The sequence below is a fragment of the Scyliorhinus canicula genome, chromosome 14 (assembly GCF_902713615.1).
Source record: "Scyliorhinus canicula chromosome 14, sScyCan1.1, whole genome shotgun sequence".
Lineage (NCBI taxonomy): Eukaryota > Metazoa > Chordata > Chondrichthyes > Carcharhiniformes > Scyliorhinidae > Scyliorhinus > Scyliorhinus canicula.
This window is the reverse complement of record NC_052159.1, coordinates 160,209,648-160,218,876: the sequence shown is the minus strand read 5'-3', so window position 1 is coordinate 160,218,876 and position 9,229 is coordinate 160,209,648. Positions and strand designations below refer to the sequence as shown.

Here is a 9,229-nt window from a genome sequence, read left to right as displayed (position 1 = left end):
TAGAATCCTCTTTAAAGTTTAATCGCAGTTTGCATTTTCCACCTACGACGCATTAATACTGCCGCCCCGGAAAAAAAATCAGCTGTAAATAAATCATTTCAGAGTCACACTGAACAAAGCAAAGCCCTCACAAAAATGCAATAATCGAATTTTAGTGAAACGGTTTGCGTGCATCCCACACTCCCCACACACACCTTCACAAAACTCTGTGGATTAGAACCAGAGGGAAGCGCCTTTAATGTGCCTTATCTCTGGGACCAGTGATTGCAGCATTTGGAAATATTCATTAAAATACGTGTTATATAATAATACATTGAAACAATAAACTTTTATCTATTTTCAAGGTTCATAAATTGGACTAAACACCGTGCGAGGAATGAAGAGAAACGATCAAACTCCTGTGTGACCAGGAGGATGAATTTTGGCTAGGGTTTGATTTGTCTGAAACCACAACGCAATAAGGGGCGAGATCCTGAGGCTCTATTTAACGTGAATTCCACATTGAGTTAACCCCCTCAAAGTCAGAGCTCATCTCTGAAGGAAAATATCAAACAGGGTTTTGTCAAACCCGCGGAAACATCGCCGCTCGAAGCTCTGCTCGGATTTAGTTTCGAATCAGACTCGCCTATTTAAGGAAGGTGTTTCACAATCAGCCTGCAAACACGCTTTATTTGCACACTTGTTTCACGATTATCAGTCATTCGAAAAATCTGAACTTTTAAGATATGAATGGCAAACGGTCCGGGTTGAAATGCGGCAGATGCCCATGGTTTCTGCAGCCCGCGGCTTTACCTGCAAATGGGGCGCTTTTTGATGTAAATGTGCCGGTTAAACGGGAACTGCCCAGAAGCTCAGCCAAACACAAGCTGATTGAGGGAGAGAATTGACTGAAAACAGGGCGCCGCGGGGCTTCAAGCTAAAACAATCCTTCCAATGTCTGCTGGCACTCTTCATTTCCCGCATATGCTATAGTATATGATTGTATATAATATATAGTGCATGCTGGTACATAATATAAAGTGTACGATGGTATATAATGTAAAGTATATGCTGATACATAATATATAGTCTATGCCGGTATAATGTATATAGTGTATGATGGTATATAATATAATGCATATGCTGATACATAATATATCGTATATGTCGGTAGATAACATATCGTGTATGATGGTATACAAGGTGAAGTATGTGCTCATACATAATATATAGTATATGCCGGTATATAACATATAGTATATGATAGGATATAATATATAGTATATGCTGGTACATAATATATAGTATATAATATATAGCATATAATGGTATATAATATATGATGGCATATGATATATAGTATATGATGCTATACAATATATAGTATATGATGGTATACAGTTTTTCACAATATGTATCTGCGGTTTGACAAGAAGTTGTAATAAAGATTTGTTGTGTGGTCTGACTAAACTGTCAGAATCAGATCAATAACTTAGTCTATTTCAAACTTTGTATAATTTAACCCACATATTATACTTTCGTTGTGGGAAGTTTAATAAATGGTTGCTATTATTGGTGTTGGAACAATATTTGAATGGATATGTTCCCGAAAGGAGACGGGTGGTTGGTGCGGGAACGGGGCATCTTCGCCGCCGTTGGCAAATCCTCAAAAGGCACAAAAGAGACGCCCGGAGCGGTAAGAAGGCAGCGCCTTCCTCTTTCAGTAAAAACTGATCCACTTGTCCAGGTCGCATTCTCCCACCCATTTATATCATCTTAGGTTTTGCAGATACGGTGAAATTTACCGAGGTGATGAATGAAACATTTATTTCTGATCCACTCGCCTGCCCGAAACTGCCAACAAAACGCCACAGCGGCCGGTAATTCTGAACGGGGAGCGGAATTCCTCTATTCATGGATTCAAAAATAAGGCTTTGACTTGGTGTATTTGAGGGAGATCTCGGAGAGAAAGCCAATCTGGAGCAGCTCACACAGTTACATGTTTAAATTGTGATCATTTAAAGTGAAAACAGGTAGAAAGAATCAAGCGGTTCCTGTCGAGAATAAAATCTAACCAACAGGCTGCTGCGGAATCTGTGCTGTGAACCAGCTTGTTGTCTGTGTTAGACCCACAGTAACGAGTTTCTCTGCTAAATTCTCCAGATGTAAGTGATGTGTTAGTGAAGCGTGACGGTGTGGATTTATACAAGCTCTTTAGTCATTCAAACTATTTCCAGATCAGGCATGTCGTTTCAATTCTAATCATTCACCGGATTAGGGACTCTGTACAAACTTTCCCAGAGCCGAGCAGTCCGTTTTGTTGCCTATTGTCGGGGGAATTAAATCCACAACCGGCTTCCGGCTGCTGTTTTTCTGGTTGAAGAATAATGTTCAGAAGCACATTTATCAAATAAATCAGGAAAAGTAGAAATACAAATTATATACAACGTTTTTTGTAAAATTTATTATTTTAACGGACTTGCAGAGTCGGCCTGTGCAGAAAAGTATTTAGTAAACTATGTACATCGGCTGTCCAAACCCACGGTAAATTTTAGAATAAAAATGACCCAATTGTCTCCACGATTTACAGAAAATCTGATCATGAAAAAGGAGAATTGTTTCAAACACAGAAACTGTCAAAGCTGCCGCTTAAAGGCCGTTCAAAGCTCTCAGAATGAAGTTGAAAGGTCTCGATTTTTCAAAGCACAGCTCTGTGTGGGGTAGGGGGTGTGGGGGGATGGGGTGAGCGGTGGGGGTAGGGGGGGTGAGGGGGGTGGGGGTAGGGCGGGGGGGGGGTGAGGGAGGGAGTGAGGAGGGGATGTGGGGGGTGGAGGGTGAGGGGAGATGGAGGTGGAGGTAGGGCGGAGGGGGGAGGGTGGGGGGGAGGGTGAGGGGGTGAGGGGGGGAGGGGATGTGGGGTGGTGGTGGTGAGGGAGATAAGGTGGGGGTAGGGCGGAGTGGGGGGGCAGGGTGGACGGTGAGGGGGTGGGGAGGGGGTGGGTGAAGGGGGAGGGAGATGGAAGTGGGGGTAGGGCGGAGTGGGGGGGGAGGGTGGAGGGTGGGGGGGGGAGGGGGGTGGGTGAGGGGGAGGGGGGAAGGGAGGAGGGGGGTGGGTGAGGGGGGGACATTTCAGATCATTCCCTCCGGGAGGAACCGCGCAGATTTATAAACGGCGGGAGTTCGCAGTTTGGGTACATTTCAACAGTTAACATTAATCAGCCATTAATCTTCTCAATTGTCTGATATTTGATAAATACTGTACAAAACCCTTGGTAATAAAACATTTAAATTCTTTTTTAAAACATTATGTGCACTAGTTTCAGGACCAGGAACGTCCCAGATTCCTCACAAAGAACCAAATTACCTCTGTTTTTTACAAGAAGATCAGAAAGAGCGTTTGGAGCGGGTTTGGGGCGGGTACAAGTTCACATGTGAGTTAATGGGACGGTGCCGCTGCCCGTGGAACTGGCAGTTTGGTAATGTTGTGCCAGGGGCAGTATTCTGCTTTGGCCCTGGTCTCCACCTTCCCCCGCTACCGGCAGGTACATACTGATCATCTCCCGGAGGTCCCCGGAACAGGGGGCTCGGGCATGCGAGCTAACCGGAGGGCTGGCAGACGCTTCTGATTTGACCATGGAGCTGAGGGTGAGGGCACTGGGCGCCGGGTGGCTGTAACCGGCGGTAAGGCTGCTGTAGGTGGGCGAGGTGCCCATGTAGCCCTGTGCCCCGGGGAGGGGGCTGTATTGCAGGGACATGTCGTAGCGGTGCAGCTGCTGAGGATGGTGATGGTGGTGATGGCCACTCGGCCCTCCCGCTGCGCCACCTGCTACCCCACTGGCCGGCGCCGTTAGTTGGCTATAATGATCCTGCATCATGACGGCGGCCGCCGAAGCCGGGTACGCGCCGTTCGCCCAGCCATTCATGTGAGCGGCGTAGGCGCCGTCCAGCCGCTGGGATAGTCCAGCGGAAGGGCCGAGCGGCCCCACGCTTGGGGGCAGCAGCGAGGCGGGCAGCGAGTATTTGTCCTTTTTCAGCAGAGTTTTGGTCTTTCGGCGGGGCCGGTATTTATAATCCGGATGTTCCTTCATGTGCAGAGCCCGCAGCCGCTTAGCCTCGTCAATGAATGGCCTCTTCTCGCCCTCAGACATCAGCTTCCACTCGGCCCCCAGCCGCTTACTGATCTCAGAGTTGTGCATCTTGGGGTTTTCCTGCGCCATCTTCCGCCGCTGGCCCCGGGACCAGACCATGAAGGCGTTCATGGGCCGCTTCACCCGCTCTCCGCTCACTTTGCCGTTAGTCCCGGGGCTGGACAGAGGGGTCCCGGCGACAGGAGCCCCCACCTGCTGCCCGGGACCCTGCAGCTCGCTCTCCATCATCAGGCTGTACATTCAGGCGGTGCCCTGTCCGGGGGCAGGCGGAATGGGGGCACGGGCAGGGGACAGGAGCAGGGAGAGGGGAAGGGGGCTGGGAGAGGGGGGCAGGAGACGGTGGCAGGGGGAGGGGCAGGGGAAGGAGACGGTGGCAGGAGCAGGAGCAGGGGGCAGGGCAGGGGGAGGGGCAGGGGGCTGGGACAGGGGGCAGGAGCAGCGTGCAGGAGGAATGGGGGCACGGACAGGGGGCAGGAGCAGGAGCAGGAGGAATGGGGCAGGGGGCAGGAGGAATGGGGGCACGGGCAGGGGGCAGGAGCAGGAGCAGGAGGGATGGGGGCACGGGCAGGGGGCAGGAGCAGGGGAAGGGCAGAGGGAGGGGCAGGGGGCTGGGACGGGGGCAGGAGCAGCGGGCAGGAGGAATGGGAGCACGGGCAGGAGCAGCGGGCAGGGCAGCGGGCAGGGGTAGGGCGTTGCTCTGGGTCCCCTTTCCCGTCCTGATCCGAAAACGGCTCCAACTCCAGCGGCGGGTTAACGGGCGCGATTCTCAGACTGGAATCTGTACAAAGTCAGGCCGAGCAAGTCACACGAACAATCATCCGGTCGGGAACTAGTGGCAAATAGCTCGGTTCTGATCCGGTGCACAGTTTGGAATCGGTGCAGATTTTGGATCCGGTGCAGGTCTCTCGGTTCAGAGTCGGTGCCGGTCTCTCGGTTGAGAGTCGGTGCAGCTCTCGGTTTAGAGTCGGTGCAGCTCCCGGTTCAGAGTCGGTGCAGCTCCCGGTTTAGAGTCGGTGCCGTTCTCCCGGTTTAGAGTCGGTGCAGCTCCCGGTTCAGAGTCGGTGCAGCTCCCGGTTCAGAGTCGGTGCAGCTCCCGGTTTAGAGTCGGTGCAGCTCCCGGTTCAGAGTCGGTGCAGCTCCCGGTTCAGAGTCGGTGCAGCTCCCGGTTTAGAGTCGGTGCAGCTCCCGGTTCAGAGTCGGTGCAGCTCCCGGTTTAGAGTCGGTGCAGCTCCCGGTTCAGAGTCGGTGCAGCTCCCGGTTTAGAGTCGGTGCAGCTCCCGGTTCAGAGTCGGTGCAGCTCCCGGTTCAGAGTCGGTGCAGCTCCCGGTTCAGAGTCGGTGCAGCTCTCTCGGTTTAGAGTCGGTGCAGCTCTCTCGGTTGAGAGTGGCGGGTTGTAGTTATTTGCCTGCCGGTTCCCTGTGAGGAGGAGGTCGGCAGAGAGCGGGGCCCCGAGGATGGAGATTGACAAGCGTTAAATGAGTTTCCAGGGAGCCAATGGGCTGCAGCTCTGGGTGAGGTTTACTTGAATAGTTGTGACGTAGGCGGGGAAGAGAACCACATTAATTAAGCAAATGAGGGGGCGTGGCCCAATCCCCATGGCTGCGATAAGGGGGGATGGGAGGGGGGAGGGGAGAGGTAATGGAGGGGGAGGGTGGTGGTGGGGATGGGAGGGGGAGGGTAGGGGGTAGGAGGGGGAGGGGAGGGTGATAGGGAGGGGAGGATGATGGGAGGGTGCTGGGAGGGGAGGGGGAGGATAGGGGGTAGGAGGGGGAGGGGAGGGTGATAGGGAGGGGAGGGTGATGGGAGGGGAGGGTGGTGGTGGGGATGAGGAGGGGATGGGAGGGGGAGGATAGGGGGATGGGAGGGGGAGGGTAGGGGGATGGGAAGGGGGGGGGGGTGATGGGAGGGGATGGGAATGGGAGGGGGTGGCATACTGAGGGCTGGCTCCTCTCCCCAGTCTGACAGTTTTGGAGGGTGACATTTGGACGGGACCCCAGCCCCCTGGCCGCTCAGCTGGACAGACCCTGGGTGCAGTCAGGATTTGCGCATCTCCCCTCCCAAAGCCTGAGCCGCGCTTTTTATTGGGATTTGGTTGATAATAATGTTGAATTTCAGAGTCAAGCCCAGCGCAGGGTGAAAACAGTAACAAATCTCTCCTTCAGCACCTGGACAGTGTTTTTCGAGTTAACCGCCTCTTTCTGAGCGGGACCAGTATTAAATTTGTGCCGTGCCACTTTGCTGAAGTCAGCACCAGGTCCCAAACACTCAGAACCCCCCCCCCCCCCCTCAACAGGTGGCTCTGGGTTCTGGGGAGCTGCCTGTCAAACACCGGGAGGCTGCGTGGCCATTCACCCGTCTATCTGCTGCTAGACACCCAGAGTAGCCCCGGAGAGCCGAGCGGAAACAATCCACAACAAAGAACTGATTCGGAAACACAGAATTCAAATTCAACCCGTCTCCTCGTTTCCATGACCCCCAATTTATAAATGCAACGAATTAGAAACGATTAGACGCCGTTATTAATCACCGCGAACAAGACTTGTTTGTCTGAGGTATGAATCTCAAAAAACAAAGTCAATTATATTGATGATGCAATAACTAATTCCTAGAATCGGTCCCTGCCTATTTCTGATTCCACATTCGTCAAATCAACTCCATCTCTCACCTTCGTTACTAATTTCTCCGGGGTGGAAATTCTAACTGAAAATCAAACAGATTTCCCGCTAAAATTGCCTTGATATTATCCTGGCTCTGTCATGGGTATTTTGGAATGAAGAAAAAGACAAATTGGTAAATGTGGTTTGTTCACGGCAAATCCTAGACATCGATTTGTGCTGCCCGGCAGCAGAACCGGAGGAGGGACCTCCTTGTGCAGCTTGTGCAGGGGGTCAGGAGGCACAGCTACCCTGCAGCTAGGGCTTGCACAGGTGTGTGGGATACCTGTGAACTTCCGCAGCCTCACGGTTAACACACAATCCCTGGATACATAGAAAATACAGAAAGCTGAACAAATCAAGGGAAAGTTCGAGCGGTGTAAAACATGGGAAATATTTTCAACATGCCCATGGTTGACAGTTTACATGGGAGATAGTGTGGGTGGTGGAGAGTAATGGTGGGCGCAGGGGCCCCCTGCGGTGTGGTGTTGTGTCGGTAATTGGGTTCTTTCCAGTTCAGTAATGGTCTTTCAACAAATTAAGACGTTTGCAGAAGTTTTTCAACTCTGAGTGTGCGCGAAGGAGCAGCATTGAGACAGGACATTCATTTGTTTACTGCACAGCCCACCCGCCCCACCGAAAATGGTCAGAATTAACTGTCTGTACTTACTCAAAATCCAATTAGTTAGCAGCCCCATATCTAGGCGTGAGCAGTTCTTTACACCAAGAGGCTGATTATTAAAGTGAAGATAAATAATTCGATAAGGACGATTCAAATGGCAGTGTCTTTGTGACATTCTGCATTGAAGAGCAGACACCGGGTGGAGTTCGCTGAGGAAATGCTCGAATACGCAGACGGGTTCCATTGAACACCCTTTCTATTTTGCTCAGTTTAACCCCGGAACGCAGCATCATTCTCTCGATATCTTATTGCCAATGCCGACAACAATGGTCAGTCCAAACATTTTAACACAAATCAATTCGTTCAACACAATATTCTCCTGAACACTCTTAGAAATGACATCAGAAACACAAACTACAATGGCCAGAGCTGCTCTGTAAATGATACTTCAGAAAATTGAAGCCAACTGTGACATTTATTTTGAACACAGGCTTCCCCTAAGGGTAACAAACAATTTTAAATTGTTCAAATAATTGTTTCTTCGAAGGTCCAACAATAGCCTATGAAACACCGACAACTTTTACTTGCTTTTAAATAAAGGTTACACACATTTAAATCGCTCTGCTAATCGGAAATGGAGGTGTTCTGAAGACCACATCAATGAATTCGGATTCCTCGTCAAAGGCAGGTTCCCAGAGACATGGCGCCGTAAGCAATACTCACGCATATCATTCAAATTTCACAGATGACCTACCCTGAAAACCTCAATCAGCTTCTAATTGAGGGGAAACAAAATATTGCTTCCTACACTAGGACTAACGATTTAATCATTATATGATACATTATAGCTTTTAATTAGGCTAATGCTGATACTGTATGGGAAAAGATAATTCAATACAGTTCTTGATGAATTATATAATTGGGTTAACCAGCGAGCAGTGGGAACACGTCAATATTCAAGCTGCGTAACCACTAGCTTTACTAAAAGGAAAAGGTTAGTAACAGAACACAAAAGGAGCTGAGAAGCTGCACACGGGATGTGCAGTAATATACACAGCTCGCCGAATCTACTGGGCACACATTCGGCCCAGGCGCCAGTATTTTAAAAAAATCAATATGTGGTTAATACAGCCGAGTTTCAAGCTGTACCCAGTTTGATTTGGCAACCCAGATGCAGAAACCGAGTCACTTAATCCCCATTAGACCCTGTGTCACTTCATAAACATAAGGCAACACAGACCCGCCACTGGAGTCGATCCCGCCTCCTAATTAAAGGTAAAACAAATAACTAATAAAATGGCCAATGCAATCTTGGTGCCGTCTTTAATGCACACTATTAAATATTGTTGGCTATCGGTGAAATATTAGAGCCGGCGATGTGCCAGCCTCGATCCGACTCTTTACGTTTTCAATGATTCCACAAAGCCACAGTGGAATTATATCTCAGTGTCTCTCAATCGATCAACAATCATTTAAAAGAATACACTGGAATTCAGCCCTGAGTTCCGAACAATACTTCTGCTTAATTAATTTAAAATGCAGATGAAAATGTGAATGGTTTTGTAAGATTAAAGAACGCCACAGCATAATGAGCCAGGCTGATGTGGGTAAAAGACACAAAGACATCATTCAGACCCAGGTGCGTGGGAAGTGACAGCTGCCTTTACGGGATCACGGTGACTATGAGATAAAACACAACTTTTAGATAACAGCACTTGGGATTTACAGTGATAAAAAGCAATTTGATGTCAAAACTGACATGAATATGTCAACTGAAATAGGGCTTCCCAATCCACTCTCCGGAATCGGCACCGTACAACTCTAGT

General features: G+C 49.7%; 1 protein-coding gene across 1 annotated transcript; it reads right to left on the bottom strand.

Annotated features, from left to right (window-relative positions):
• Positions 1–3,121: 3,121 nt before the first annotated feature.
• Positions 3,122–4,458, bottom strand: LOC119977719 (transcription factor Sox-1b-like). The gene has a single exon (XM_038818902.1). The coding sequence runs from the start codon at positions 4,365–4,367 to the stop codon at positions 3,405–3,407; it is 963 nt and encodes a 320-aa protein (XP_038674830.1). The 5' UTR covers positions 4,368–4,458; the 3' UTR covers positions 3,122–3,404.
• Positions 4,459–9,229: the final 4,771 nt, after the last annotated feature.